The 16,347-nt window shown below is 36.6% G+C and overlaps 1 protein-coding gene across 2 annotated transcripts in view; it reads left to right on the top strand.

The window, feature by feature from the left end:
- MED13L (mediator complex subunit 13L) overlaps positions 1-16,347 on the top strand; it is a 306,114-nt gene that overhangs the window by 36,299 nt on the left and 253,468 nt on the right. For both annotated transcript variants that reach the window (XM_043557691.1, XM_043557690.1), the window contains exon 2: positions 176-413. In XM_043557691.1, coding sequence (XP_043413626.1) covers positions 176-413 — 238 coding nt within the window. The remainder of the gene's footprint in view (positions 1-175; positions 414-16,347) is intronic.

Below are 16,347 nucleotides of genomic sequence, written 5' to 3'. Positions count from 1 at the left end.
CTTTAAAAATCAAGGAAGATTGACAAACATTTTTCAGTAAGAGAACTCTTAGGTGAAGTATAGTGACAATATTTATTGTAGCAAATTTGCTTATCTGTAATGGAAGCCTGTTTTTAAGTGTTCTGTAAGTAAAAAGAAATATCAAAACCATTGTAATTTTCTTGTCTTTTTCCAGGCTGAACTCACGGGAATCAAATGGCGTAGGTACAATTTTGGAGGGCATGGGGACTGTGGACCCATAATTTCAGCCCCAGCCCAAGATGATCCAATCCTGTTAAGTTTCATCCGCTGTTTGCAAGCCAACTTGCTGTGTGTATGGCGTCGCGATGTCAAACCAGATTGCAAAGAGCTATGGATTTTCTGGTGGGGAGACGAACCCAACCTAGTGGGTGTAATACATCATGAACTGCAGGGTAAGGTTTTGTTTTTTCTTAAAAACTGTTACCATTGTGTGTGTGTGTGTGTGTGTGTGTGTGTATAAAATTATGATTATTTAACAGTAGTAAGTTTCAAAAAGAATTTATTAAAACTTGCTGAGAAAAATTCAAGTGTTTAATGGGTATGTCTCTTGAAAGGAATATCCTCACTCTTACTCCTCTTCTTTCTACTTCCGTTATTTTTTTCAAATTTGCTTGTTGTTTCCCAGTCATGCTAGGAACCAGAACCTGTGAGCCACTGTTACTAAAGGAAAATACTGTGTCCCCTGGGTGTTTTGGGGTGGAACAAGGCTAAGATCCACTGTTTTAAAATGATAGTGAGTTGTGAGTAATTAGCAAGTCTGTGAAATGAACAGAATTGTTTTTTCTTGGACTGTGGCTGTTGTGGTTCATTACCAGCTGAACACTGATGGAAAGTTGTAAAGTGATAATAAAAGTTAGTACAAGCCTTATTGGAAAAGATTATGAGATGACATTGGATAGTATTTTGTAGAAAGATTAAATAATCTGATCTGATTTTGAGGTAGCAAGTTTTCCTTTGTTTTGTTCCTGCTTTTTATATAATTAGGTGATTCCAGGAAATACTTGCTCTCCAATGTTGTCTAATTTTTAACTTCAGATTATAGCTGATATGTGGAAACTTTGAATTAATCTAAGAGTTTCATTACTCTAAGCTATTTTTTGTATTTATTGTAGATTTATAACCAGGGGAAATTTTATCACTATTCTTTGAATGTCGGTAAAGTTTTTTTACTTCTTTACCTAAATGTTTCCATTTAGTATGCTAAATAATTTTTCTAAATCAAGATTAATTACAATCTTTAGGGTAGTGCATTAACCCTTTTTGACTTAACTCTCCTAGAGCCAACTTTAATTATGTCCAAACTACTCTATATTTTGTTAGTTTGTGGTTGAAAAAGTTCAGATAATGTTTGAAATGTTTTGTCAGTTGATATATTTAGTGTTTTTTTTTTTAAAGGAAAGAGTAAAATTAACTTTAATGTGTACTTGAGGTTCTATTCTAAGGTGTCTGAATATGCCTAAGAATTTTCCTGCCAAGTTTTGTTTGATATCTTCCTAGCTTTTCTTTGCAGCCATTTTTTTTTTTTTTTTTTTTAAATCTGTGATATCCTTTGCCACAACAGCCAGAGGGCAGTAAACCACAGTGGACTAATTGAGCTGTTTACCTTATGGTCCATTTGTCTATTCAACATGAACCTTTCTCCCTGTAGTTTTTAGAATGTTTGGTTTATAAATAAAAGAACCCAGTCTGGGTAGGATTGCTTACTTAGCTGGTTAATCAGCAGAATCTTAGAACTTATATACATATCAAAGCTTATTTTAGGTAGTTAGCAATGAACTCAGGTAAAATTAGTTTAATTAGTTTAATCCACATCTGGATTCCATTTATCAGAATTTTAAAAATAAGATACCCCCAGAAGATAATTATAGCATTTATATTTGTTCGTTTAAATATCAAAACATATAGTTTTGTTATAAAATTTTTTTATACATGTAGTAGAGGAATATAACATTTTTGTTTCTTTATCCTTTATTTCTCATGTTTACTTCTGATTTTTAATGTCCTTCAGTTTCTCTACTCTGTATTGATAGCTTATGTCTGAACTTCTTGGTCTGGTCTTTATTTGTTAGCAGCACAAATTATCATTTTATAATAGTGATGAAACCAAACCCAACTGTTAATTAGGCTTATTTACTTCATGTATGGAGTAAAGCTGTTTGTCCATACCAACAAAGCACGTGATCAGTGTTCTTAGAAATAACAAGTTACTATGTTATTTCTCATGGGCTTTGTTACTGAGTTAACAAAAAGATGTAGACTATCTAAAATTTTCATAGTTGTTTTAGATCGCACATGTATTTATTTCATTGGTTAATTAAATATCTTTTTGGTAAAGAATTAAGCAAAGATTGACTTCTGTTTATAAACTTTTTTTTTTTTAAAAAAATTTTTTTTTTTCAACGTTTATTTATTTTTGGGACAGAGAGAGACAGAGCATGAACGGGGGAGGGGCAGAGAGAGAGGGAGACACAGAATCGGAAACAGGCTCCAGGCTCTGAGCCATCAGCCCAGAGCCCGATGCGGGGCTCGAACTCGCGGACCGCGAGATCGTGACCTGGCTGAAGTCGGACGCTTAACCGACTGCGCCACCCAGGCGCCCCTATAAACTTTTTTATAAACCACAGTAATACTACATTTTAATTAAAAAATTAGGAAAACAGAACTGTCAGATGAAGAGAATAAAAATCACGAAGTCTAAAACAGAGTTGTAATATTTGGTATTTTTATGTATAAGTGAAATTGGTATCATACTGTTTTGTAACTCTGTCTTTTTCACTTTACAATGTATTGTGAATGTTTGCTCATGAGAATGATCATTTTTTATTTTTATTTTCTAACCTATTGAGTCTGAAAACAGTATAAACTTTATTCTCTTACTTGCTACCAGGAAAGTATTACAGTAATGGAATAGTCATAACTTTGTTAAGTACATTTATTCTTTTTGATATGTTGAATTGGGGAAGGTTTTTAGATGAAAGCATGTGAAGCGCCCATCCCATAGGTAAAAGTGGTTGAAAAGGGGACTTTTATGTGGTTCAACCTAATTTTAGAAAGTATTTGAAACTTAATTAGAAAAATGAGTGGCATAAGGACAACTTTATTTCAAGTGAGGGAGAATATGAGACGTAGAGTGGTCATGAGAAAAAGGTACAAAGGAAATATTTTAATTGGTAGTCATACAAATTGAAGATATTTTGGAATCGTTTTGTTCTTTTTTATTTAAAATTTTTAAAAATGTTTTTTATTTATTCTTGAGAGAGAGAATATGAGCAGGGGAGGGGTAGAGAGAGAGGGAGACATAGAATCCAAAGCAGGCTCCAGGCTCGGAGCTGTCAGCATAGAGCCCGACGCGGGGCTCAAACTTGTGAACTGCAAGATCATGACCTGAGCCAAAGTCAGATGCTCAACCGACCGAGCCACCCAGGAGCCCCTGTGTTGTTCTTTTCTCATATGTAAGAGTCATTTCATATGTATTTCATAAAATACATTTTAACAGAGCCCTATAATATTAAGCACAATGGTACCATTATTGTAACATTGTCTTTTCTTTTTTTAAAAAATTTTATGTATTTTGAGAGAGCGTGCATGAGTGAGGGGGGGCACAGAGAGTGGGAGAGAGAGAGAGAAAATCCCAAGTAGGCCCCATGCGGACAGTGCTCGAACTCACGAACCGTGAGATCATGACCTGGGCTGAAACCAAGAGTCAGATGCTTAAACAACTGAGCCACCTAGGTGCCCCAGTATTTTCTAGGGACATTTTATTGTTTCTTCAGATGCTTTTTAATTTTTTTATTTGGTAGTTCCCTTTGTCTTTACAGTGTACTCGAAAGAGCATACTACTAAGAGACCTCACAGTGCAATACAGCACTAAAGCAAGCATTTTTGGTTTATTGTATAAAGTATTCCCATAGAGAATAATCCTGCAGGATTGACACACAGGTTAACTTTAAAATATTAGATGTTTTATTTAAATGCTTGAAGTAACTATGAAATAGTTGGAGAGAACACTAAAACACATTTATAGCCTATCCTGTCACTTGGATAAACACTTTTGGGCCCTTATCTGGGGAATTGCTGTTTTTAGTGTATGGCATGCATAGTGGTTCAGAGCATGGGGTAGATTTGAATCCCTGCTCAGTCACTTGCTAGTTGTGTATTGTTGGTCAAGTACATCATCATTGCCTCAGCTTTCCTCACTGTAAATTGGGTTATAAGGATAACAAAAGTTAAATTACTTAGAACAGCACAGAGAACAGTTAGCCTAAAGACAGTTAACCCATACATCAAAATTCAAATATTTTGACATTTGTTAATGTTTTATTTATGTACTTATTTATTTTATTTTTTGAGAGAGAGAGAGACAGGTCATGAGCAGGGGAGGGGCAGAGAGAGAGGGAGACACAGAATCAGAAGCAGGCCCAGGCTCCAAGCCATCAGCCCAGAGCCCAACGCGGGGCTCGAACTCACAGACCGTGAGATCGTGACCTGAGTCGAAGTCGGACGCTTAACCGACTGAGCGACCCAGGCACCCCTATTTTGATATTTTTAAAATGATTCTTCTGTAGAGCATTCAGCGCTTGCTAATGTACCTCAACTACTAATTTTTAAAGTATACTTAAGGTTGGAGTAATTCTATTTTTGATTTTAAGTTTTAATATTTGGGTGGAATAACTTAGAATAATAAAACGTTATAAAATGTTAGAGCAGTGAGGATATCCCTCCCTGTACATATGAAAATTGTCTAGGGGCGCCTGAGTGGCTTGGTCGGTTGAGTGGCTGACTTGATTTCGCCTCAGGTCATGGGATTGAGCCCTGTGTCCGGCTCTGTGCTAAGTGTGGAGCCTACTTAGGATTCCCTCCCTCTGCCCATCTCCCCTGTTTGTGCTCGCTCTCTCTCTCTCTCTCTCTCTCTCTCTCTCTCTGTCTCTCCCCCCCCCCCCCCAAATAATGATAAAAATTACCTAGATTCCTATACACAGAGTTTCATAATAAACCTTAAATTGCATTACGAAGAGATCAGAACTTTAAGGTGTGACTCTTGGATCTCTGTAAGGTAGGTTTGTAACTTTACTGCCATCTCCACACAATGGTGTTGAATTAGGGCACTGGCTGAACACAAATATGTGTATATCCTTCCCTGTGGCCATGCTCAAGTACCTGTATCAGTGGGTCCCGCTGTAGGGTTTTGATGTAATCTCTACCCTTGATAAGTGTAGAGTTTGAAAACTCTACACTTATGCATATTGTGTAAGCACACACATGTGCATATTGCAGAGAAACACTGTAAGTACATGTAAGAGAAATGTAGTAGATTACTTTCCCAATGGGCAGACAGTTTCAGGACCATTGCACAAGTGTTTTATAAACTTACAGCAGAAACACTGTGAGCCCTAGTGCTCAGGGTTGATAACCTTCTTGGTTTCTCATCTGTTTATTGAACTTCTAACCTTAGGCAAGAGTTGTGATCAGCCCTGGATATGTAAAATGAGTCCTTATCTTTAAGGAGCTCACAGTGTTATTGAGGGAATTAGTGAGGTGAATCCATAATTATGCTGTGACAAAGTAAGCTGTAAATGATTAAGTTATAGAATCTTGCAGAAGCATCATATTCAGTCTTGGGGAACAGAGGATAAGGAGGTGATGGGAAGCCCAGAGGCTTCAGGTGTGTCTTATTGGGTAAGAAGGAGCTATCTAGGTCGGGATGGACCTTGTCGCAATCAGAAGAAGTAGCCTGTACAAAGGGCGGCCTGCCGGCAGTGAACAAATGGTGTGAAGGGCAGGTTTGTCTGGAACTTAGGCTATTTGTGAAATAGTCAGGAGAGACTGAGAGCCTGGGCAGGTGGGCCGTAATGTGGAATGCACTGGAGAAAGGAAGACAAATTTGCATTGAATTTGATAGATTTTGAGGAATTGTTGGAGGTTTCTGATCTGGAAAGAGACATAATTAGGAAGATTATATATAAGATGGATATGAGCAGGAAGGCAATAATGTAATAAATTATTTTATTCTAAATTGAGCTATGAACTTAACCATTGCATTTAGTTTGAGGTATAGATTTATTTAAATTTAAAAATACCAGTGATTACATACTGAACTGTATGTTAATAGTCCTTGCCAATTTTATTTTATTATACCTTTGCTGTTTTTGCTTGGCTAAATTCTTTTCTACATTTTCAATTTGAATTTTAGAGATGAATATCATGTAATATTTTCCTAATCTGCCAGACAAATTATTTTATAAATACCGTCTTCTGGCCGTTTCATTGCTTATTAGTTGGTGGTTGGAAAGACATGCTCTCTTGAAACCCCAAAATGGTAAACAGGGCAAATTCAGACTTCTACGAACTGAAGATAGCTTAACCCAAAGCTTAAGAGTACCTGGTCCAGGGGGTGCCTGGGTGGTTCAGTTGGTTGATCATGACTTTGGCTCAGGTCATGATCTCATGGTTCATGGGTTCAAGCCTGCGTTGGGCTCTCTGCTGACAGCTTGGAGCCTGGAGCCTGCTTGGATTCTGGGTCTCCCTCTGCCTCTGCCCCTTCCCCACTTGTGTTCTTTCTCTCTCTCAAAAATAAACGTTAAAAAAAAAAAGTCCCTGGACAAGTATTCTGTATGGCCTAGTATGTGCTAAGTGATGCTTGTTGAATGAAACCCATCTTATATAGTTCTAACATAGCATAGTATTGTACTCTTAGGAGGTTAACTTATAATAAATACACCTAAAGTTTTAAACAATTTAATATTGTGAGGAGATTGAAACCTAATTAAAAGTAAGGCATTAAATATCCATTTTATTTTATATATGTTCTGTAAAGAAACTTGTCTATAAATATGCACTGTCTATAATTTTAAAATTGATCTGCTCTCCCTTTTTGATTATTACTAGATAGACAAATATACATCTATACACCTGTCTACCTCTAAAGAATCATATTGGAAGCCTTAGCAATTGGCTTTACTGTCAGTGTAGGGGCAGATTGGCAGTTGTTGCCTTCACTGTTGCATTTATAGTCATAAGTATCTTTTTTATTTTTCATAAAATAAAACGTTTTTCATCGTGCTGCCACCTATGCCAGGAGATGTGGACACTTGCAAAAACAGCATTAGACATTAGAGAGCTAGAAAAAGGGGATCTGGTTTTCTGACATTGGCCAGTGTAAGATAATTTAAGACACTTTAATACTGTTTTATATTCCACTGCACTGATTACAGGTCTCTGGGGACAAGCGGGCATTTTGTAAGGATGAGGGAGGCTGAGAGGTGAGAATGGAGAGTCAGCTTGCTGGTATTCTCATCTGTATACTTCAACTATAACGTACAATCTCAAATGATGGGATTGATAAAGGCTTTGTTTAGCAATTTCCAATACAGAACCTAATTCCCTCTGTGCTTTTCATTTTGAAAAATATTTACAGACATGAAGACAAAGTTTTTTTCTGGCTAAACCATGTGAAGGTAATATCTAGTAGTCCTGAACCTTTACCCTTAAACACTTCATCATGTAACTTCTATGAAAATGTAGGACGTTTTCATTGTATTGATGTAATTTGAAGGCAACAAACACTTCAGTTGTCCTGTCAAATTTTTCATAATCTGAATTTGTCTGTTTCTTCATGATTAGATCCAGGTTAAACATTTTTGGCAAGACTATTGAGTTAGGTGATAAGTACTTCTGTGACATCACATCAGAGGCATATCATGTTCATCTGTTCCAATATTGATCCTTTGATGTTTGATTACTTTAAGATAGCGTCCACCAGATTTTTACTGTGTAAAGATACCTTTTTCTTTTTGTAATTATTGGTGAATTTGGGGCAAAACTCTGATACTGTGAATATCCTTTGCCCTAACAGCTTTTCAGTCTGGTTTGAGGAAAAACCTAACTTTGAGCTATTTAAAAATAACAGAGATCCAAAGAAGACTACATTCTTTTTTTTTTTTTCTCAAGTTTATTTATCTATTTTGAGAGAGAGAGAGAGAGAGAGAGAGAGAGAGAGTGCGAGCAAGCTCTAGTGGGAGAAGGGCAGAGAGAGCGAGGGGGAGATCCCAAGCAGGCTCTTCACTGTTGGCATGGAGCCTGATGTGGGGCTTGGACTCACTAACCGCAAGATCTTCAGCTGAGCTGAAGTTGGATGCTTAACTGAGCCACCCAGGCACCCAAAGACTACATTCTTAGGTAACAGGAAAGGTAAGGGGACAGAGAAGAGAAGGAAGAAAAGCATTGAAGATCTAACCAAGGCAGATTATGATGGTAGAATCAAACTCTGAATAGCCTTACTGCTTACCATACTAAAAAGAAAAGTATTGACATTGAATTTTCTAAAATCATAAGCAATAACGTATATAGGAATATATTACTACGTATCTTATAGTCTGAATTTACAGTTGAATTTTGATTTATGGTTATCTTTGAGAAAATGAATAATTTTAGTTAACATTGTGAATGGCTTTTTTCTTTTTTTTTCTTAATTAAAACAGTTTTTTTAGGGGCACCTGGGTAGGTTAGTTGGTTAAGTGTCTTCACTCAGCTCAGGTCATGGTCTCACGGTTCGTGGGTTTGAGCCCCACATCTGGCTCTGTGCTGACAGCTCAGAGCCTGGAGTGTGCTTGGGATTCTGTGTCTCCCTCTGTCTCTGCCCCTCCCTCGCTCAGCTGTGTCTCTGTCTCTCAAAAATGAATAAACGTTGAAAAAGTTAAAAAAAATTTTTTTAGGGGTACCTGGGTGGCTCAGCAGGTTGAATGTCTGACTTCGGTTCAGGTCATGCTCTCACGGTTCATGGGTTCGAGCCCCGCGTCAGGCTCTGTGCTGACAGCTTAGAGCCTGGAGCCTGCCTCGGATTCTGTGTCTCCCTCGCTCTCTGTTCATCATCATGCTTATGCGCATTTTCTCTCTCTCTCTCTCACAAAAATAAACATTAAAAAAATTTTCTTATAATGTTTTTCTTATAAAATATTTGAGAGAGAGACAAAGCACGAGCAGTGGGAGGGACAGAGAGAGAGGGAGACAGCATCTGAAGCAGGCTCCAGGCTCTGAGCTGTCAAGCACAGAGCCCTATGGGAAACTTGAACTTGTGAACTGTGAGATCATGACCCAAGCTGAAGTCAGATGCGCAACCAACTGAGCCACCCAGGAGCCCCGTTAAATAACTTTATTCTTAATTGAAATGAAAAATTTTGCTTTTTGGGAAAATAGTGACCCTGTTACATATAAAATTGGCAGGAATGAAATTATTGTTTGGGTTTATTTTCAAGTATATGATTCTGGTGATTTTGAAAACAGGTGAATTTTTTTTTGCATCATTCTAGATTTGTAGTATTTTACATACCAACATCTATATGGAGATTTTATTACATGGCATTATACTTCTTGACCACAGTGCACCTGAAAAGTAAATTTTAGTTTAACTTTTGTATCTGTTTCATATCTGTTATTATGTACATAGTAGTAGTAGAAGAATACATTTGTATGTTATGAGAAACAGCACTTTTAGTGAAAGCACGTAATCAGTGGGAAATGGTGGTAGCTAGTTCTAAATAGTTTATGAAGTAAGTATTTCTTGTTTTCACTGGATCTAAATTATTCAAGTCTTGATATAAAATTTCTGACTTTTAAACTAATTATAGTGTGTTCTGTTTTCTTATGTTTATTTTTAAAAGAATTTTTGTGCTAAAGCTACAGAATAGTAATAGTTTTCATTGATAATTATCCAAATGATTCCAGTGCATACTTAACTGAAATATTAAATAGAAAATCATAAATTATATCCTTAAAGGGGAAAATGGAATACTTACTAATATTTTGGTAAGCAGCGCCTTTATATTGTAAAGTTATGGTGCAAGTCAGAATTCTTTCAGATGAAGAATAGAAAAAGATCGAATGGATTAGATAGAATTATTAAGCTAGACATGTTTGCAATTGAGAGAACAAGCTAAAGTCTAGCTGTGGAATGTAAATAAAATCGATGTGTTACCACAGGCAACTTACTGAACCGTGTAATTAGCTTTTTCTATGAAAAATGAGACATTTATACTGAGATTGTGGTGAAATAGCATGTAAAGGGCTTATGTTCTAATGATAGGAAAATTAAACAGTTGGTAAAAAATTATAATTTAAAGATTGTTGCTTTGGGGAAAAGTTTAATCAGTGGATTTTTAGGGGGGATTTATGTTTTGGTAAGTATAGGCATTACAGTTTGATATTTTTGCATTGATATAAAGTCCCCTATTTGTATAAAGTAAACCTGAGCAAAACCCCACTGATGGGGTATTAAAGTCGCCACTGGAACAAGTAGGATTGAAAATTAATGTAGAGCTAGAGAAACCGTGATTTGGTATGTTACAGTTCTCGTTCCCCTTCTATGTCAGTAATTTCAGTGGTGAATATGTAGTGACTGATGCAGACGTATTTAGCAGTTTTGAGGATAGCTTGTTTGTCACGCCTCTTATGTACGCTTTATTTCCAAGTCTTGCTCTGTAATACAAAACTTGAAGATTTAGGGGCGCCTGGGTGGCGCAGTCGGTTAAGCGTCCGACTTCAGCCAGGTCACGATCTCGCGGTCCGTGAGTTCGAGCCCCGCGTCAGGCTCTGGGCTGATGGCTTGGAGCCTGGAGCCTGTTTCCGATTCTGTGTCTCCCTCTTTCTCTGCCCCTCCCCGTTCATGCTCTGTCTCTCTCTGTCCCAAAAATAAATATAAACGTTGAAAAAAAATTAAAAAAAAAACTTGAAGATTTAGAAGAGGTTCTTGTACATTAAGATGGTGTGAAGATTTTTTTGACCTGTAATATAGTTTCTTTTTTTAATTTCTTCTTTAGGGAGGTTGATACAACAATGTGAATGTAACAAATTGGAGACAAAGCTCAACTGTTAGTAGGATTTAATGCTCTAATTACATAGTTACAGAAAAAACTATGTGTTTGGATATTAAAATTGAGTGAGGTAGAGATGTAAAATTATGTATCTAGGGAACAGCACCTTTTGCCCAGTTTACAAGCAAATCCGTTGCTGACACAATCGGATGGCATCACATCAGCTTCACTGTTCACGGTTTTTATATAGGACACGAAGTAAAAAGTCCCTCCAATGAAATTGGGCTTTTCTAAGGAAGGAAGCTGGTGAGCACGCATCTCCTAGGTCGTCACTGAGAGGACTCAGAGAATGTCCTCTCACGTTTATACGGTTGAAATTAGCCAAAGGGAAAGTGAAGCTTAGAAAAAGCCCGTGACTTAGTCATGCCACTAGTTATAGTGGAACCCAGACGCATATTTCAATTTTAAAATCGAAACCATTATTCGGCTGCAAAGCTATATATATAATATATATGAAACTATGTGATTGGGCCACATAAAATGAGCATATCAAGTTTACCAAACCATCGTACATAAAACCCACATAACTCTTCTAATTCTATTTATATCCAATCAAATCTATTTCCTGTACTTACAGAAAGAACACTGGCTTGCATAATACTGGACAGAGGACCTATCGTTTTTGATTTTAAATGTTTTCTGTGACACTTGGCAAATGTTGGTTCCAATAATGTCAGCTCATAAACATCTAGTCTGCTAAGCACACAACTGAAGATAAAGGGAAAGTAAAGATAAATAAAAATAATTTTGGAGTCATAAAAATTTGACAGGAGTATGACGTGTTTGATTATTTAGACTTTATATGAGATTACATTTGCTGTTATAAAATATCTTACTGAAGTAACTTTCCATATCTGTTGTTATCAAGAGGATCTCCCCCCCCCCCTTTTATAGATGTGTTATCACAGGTTCGGACTTCGATAAATCAGAAATACATGGTAAAGAACAGGGTGACTATTGGGGGAAGCAGGAGGTAGTTGCTGAGGCTACCATTTAGTTGAGTTGCTTGGTTTCCGGACCTGTTTAAAGTGTGCCAGGCTAAATCAATTTATAGATGTCTGTGCTTAACATTCATGAATAATTGTTTGAAAAAGTATTTACAAGTTGTTTCTATTTTGTTTTATGATGCTTGAGCAAATGGTAGCTAGACTTTGATAGATAGCTCTACTCAGCGTATCTTTAAAAAAAAATCTTAATGTAGAAATAACACATAAATATGCAGCTTCTCCCCCCACCCCAAAAGTTCCCAATAGTTTGGAAATCTGTTTTAAGTACTAGAGAATTATGAAATTAGGTTCTGTCGCTTTGAGTATTTTGTGATTGATGCCGTCCTGATAGTACCTGAGAGATGCTCATTGAATATCATTATGGCTAGTGAGTGTGTGATAATGTCCTTTAAAGCCCCATCTGTGTAAATATTTTTGAACAATTTTCTACAAGTACTGGGCCACATACCTATTTCTTATAAGCCCGACATTGATAAAATGTACTCTTTGTATAATTGGGTCTTGTTTTGATCCTGGCTCTTTCATATTGTGATTTGGCAGTGAGTTCAACAGAATAAGCATTATCCTCTTGAGGCCCATCTAGGATTGAACTAAAGGGCTTCTACAATATCCACATGATCATACAATTAGGTGGGTTTTTTTGTTTTTTTGTTTTTGTTTTTTTTGGTGCTGTGATAGTGTAACTGAATATGAGCTGGTTGCCAGGGTATTGTGATAGAATAGAATAATACCCTGCAGTTTGTAGTTAATCATGCAGCAGAACTGCCTTGATAAAAAAAAATTAATAACGTAAAAATTGGATGAAGACAAAGTATCTTGTGTTTAAAAAGATTGAGTGTATATATATACAATGGGAGAGTGAAGGTTAGAGCATTCACAGATCTGTTGTTGGAAACTTTGTCCTCCTATTTAATATAATGCCACATGCAAAGTATCTTCCATTAAAAGGATACTTTTATTTATGGCTTTGCTACCCTTGGGAGGGGTCAGACTTTCTGTTAATCTTTTTGAAGGCTTGCTTTCTGACACTGTTAGCAAATAGGCAAGGGTCTGTGGAATGACTGCCTGAATCAGGAAGTGTGAAGAACCTTGTCAAGATGAGGTTTCTTCGTGAAGATTGTTTTATTTTTTCACAGGTAATCTCGGACTTATTTTAAGTGATTTTAATATTTCTCTTTATAAGAGGGCATGTTAATTTACACAGAAATATATTTAGTCTAAATGAGAAAACTTTAGATACTCTCAGTTCACTTTCAGGCACTATGTTTTTAACTTATTTAAAAGTCACCTAGTGTGTATTAATAACGGAAAGGACACCTGCTGTGGCATCCTTGGAAAAACTACATACAACTCTGGTTGTTTAGGGGAGGAAATAACATTTATTGACAGTGACTGTATTATGGAAAAATTTATCCTGCCGTTAGTTGGTTTCATGAAGAGTCTAACAAAGAGGGGCTCTTGATTTGAAAAGCAGACGTGGCTTGGACAGTTATCCCCATTGCTAAAGTAAAGTCTTCTTTAACGAGAACTCCGTTAGCCAAAGCCCTCAAACATATTTGAATGTACAACGAGGCAGTGATCCTCAGGGGGCGAAAACATTTTCATGGGGTGTCTTGAGGTCAGTACCAATTCAGCTCAGTTGCCCACACATTAAAATTCATGGTATTGTGTAACAGTGATAAAATAATATATGAGAGGATGTTTTAAAAGCATTCTTTGAGCTTTAGAAACATAAGCATTCATCCCTGTTTAATCTTTAATATTTAGTTACCACCATGTATTAATTCGACAGATTTTTATTGAACCTACATTGTGTTCGGTGCTTTGCAGAATATAGAACCAAATCCAAAATGTATTCTGTTTTTTAGAAGCTGACAAATAGAGGGCCTAGCATTTGTACATAGAGTATTATTATAGGTGTCCTGAGAGAGGCATACAGGATTTTTGGAGTTATGTGGAAGGAGGCAGAGCTTTAAGGAAGAATTGATTCTTGAGCTGAGCCTTAAAGAATGGGTAATATTTTGGTATTTGGATGAATATGTATGTGTGTTAGGACAAGCATGCTTCACATATATAGGATTGCATGTGTGAGAATATAGAGTAGGAAAGTTTGGAATACCTATTTGGGAAGAGTTAAAGGTGAGAAGTTGACTGTGTATTTGGAAATGCATATTTGTGCCTGATGATGATGGTGCTTAAACACTAGGCCAAGGAGTTTGGACTTCGTAGGTAGTTGGGTTTTTTGGGAGTTTGTTTTTTTTTTTAAATTTTTTTTTTTAACCTTTATTTATTTTTGAGACAGAGAGAGACAGCATGAACGGGGGAGGGTCAGAGAGAGGGAGACACAGAATCTGAAACAGGCTCCAGGCTCTGAGCTGTCAGCACAGAGCCCGACACGGGGCTCGAATTCACAGACCCTGAGATCATGACCTGAGCCGAAGTCGGATGCTTAACCGACTGAGCCACCCAGGCGCCCCTGGGAGTTTTTGAATAGGACTAGAAGGAAAGCTCTCTGTAGGCTGCATGGCAGGCAGGAACTGCATCTGACTGTTGCTTATCATTGTAATTCCAGGATCAGCATAATTCCTGGCACATATTTGTTGAATAAATTAATGAGTGAATGAGTGTAATAGAAGTTTGTATAAAGATTATCAGTGTGGTACCATTGAATATTCTGAAGTCCTCCCAGTATTTTGAATCAGAGAGAAAAACATGCTGTTGTTTAGAAGACTGTTTTAAAGAAAATAAATGACCACATTTGAAAGATTGTTTTGATGCATTGATTTCCTTTTAACTGTATATTGAAAAGACAGTAATAGAAATTTCTTCCTTTTTTTTTTTGCAGTTGGTTATTTTTTACAGCCTACAGTTTAATTCTAAAAGTTTTATTAAAATAGAACAGTTTTCCATAAATTATTTCCATTAGCGTTATAGATAGCAAGTAGTTGGGCAGTTGGCAAAAAGCTTATATTCTGATTGTCTTGTAGAACAGAGGCGATGGGAGAGTACTATTTATTGGGTAAAAGTGCTTCATGGTATTTATGTGTGAAGGCTTGTTAACTTATAAATAAATCATGGATTGAATGACCTTGGGTGTCCTACATATGTTATAAATTGCCAGCTCAACACTAGAGTTGATATTTGCTACATAGAAAAGATTAGCTAACATTGCTTTGCTGGGGCTCTTTACGGGAACTGCGTGTTTCACTAGAGAATGAAATTGACGGAAAGCTTTCATTGAGCTTTCTTTCACCCTGAAATCCTGAATTAATTGCTCACTTTTTAAAATACCATGGCTATAGACTACATGGTAAAAGGAGATAGTATATGATTTAACAAACATTTTCAATGACATCCTTAATAGACAGTGTTTAGTGTTAATATACATTTTTCTCTTGTTATAATAAAGATAGCCTTTTGTTTCCGTCAAGTGTAGTAAGATAACAAGTTAGTACTTTACAAGTTCTGTAATTTTAGAAGGTGTTTTTCAAAGACTGTTAAAATCGATCTGTCTCTTCCAAGGATGCTTGTGCGTGCGCACGCGCGCGCGCGCACACACACACACACACACACACACACACACACACACACACACCCCCCCCCCCCCCCCCTCCAGTAGCTTGAATTTCCTGTATTGGTTGAAATTTCCGTTTGGCAACACATGGAATGCAGCCACATCTCCCAGAGGATGCTTGAAGGGTCTTTCCATCATTAGTGAATCACACTTTCTTGGCCAGAAACCATCTATCATTTTCTTTTTCCATTTGTGACCTTAGCTGGCATTCAGTGGAAGTATAGGTCTTGGACTGTGGCTTACTCCCTCCTATTAACCCTCACTTATCCAAACTGTAACAGAGGCCAGCCAGGAAGAAATTTACCATTCTTCTGTTATTTTTTTTTACCTTTTGAGACATACAGACCATAGATAAGTATAGTAAGTTAACTGAGAATAAGATTGAGTGTTCATACCATGCCTTGTCCTGTTATATATGTCGTCTCATAGACAAGTCATTTAAATTTGCTAGTCTGATTCTTATCTGTACTGTGGGAATTACAGCTTTATTTTATGGTACAATATGAAGTGAATATGAAAAGCTCATAGATTTAAATGCTGTATAAATGCCTTTCATAGTCGTATTTTTCCTTTAATGAACCTCACTGTCAAACTATTTAAATCTTCATGAATTTATTTTAGAACTAAGTTTTGGTCATAATTTCTACCTGTGGATAAAAACTGAATTCTTTTTCGTTCAGCATTGTCAATTTTAATTAAATTATATATAAGCATTTGATTTCTAAGAAAGTATCTTATAACTGATTATTTTCTGGCTTTGCCTGTGCAAGGATGGTTGATGATATCTATGCCTTTGCTGCTGAAGAGATTTTAGAATAAAAAATTGAAATTATGTCCCATGTTGTTTTAAGTAGGGTTGTGATCTAACCCTTGAAAATTA

This window comes from Prionailurus bengalensis, chromosome D3, assembly GCF_016509475.1.
Source record: "Prionailurus bengalensis isolate Pbe53 chromosome D3, Fcat_Pben_1.1_paternal_pri, whole genome shotgun sequence".
Lineage (NCBI taxonomy): Eukaryota > Metazoa > Chordata > Mammalia > Carnivora > Felidae > Prionailurus > Prionailurus bengalensis.
Note: the sequence above shows the minus strand (reverse complement) of the source record. Positions and strands in the feature narration are given on the sequence as shown.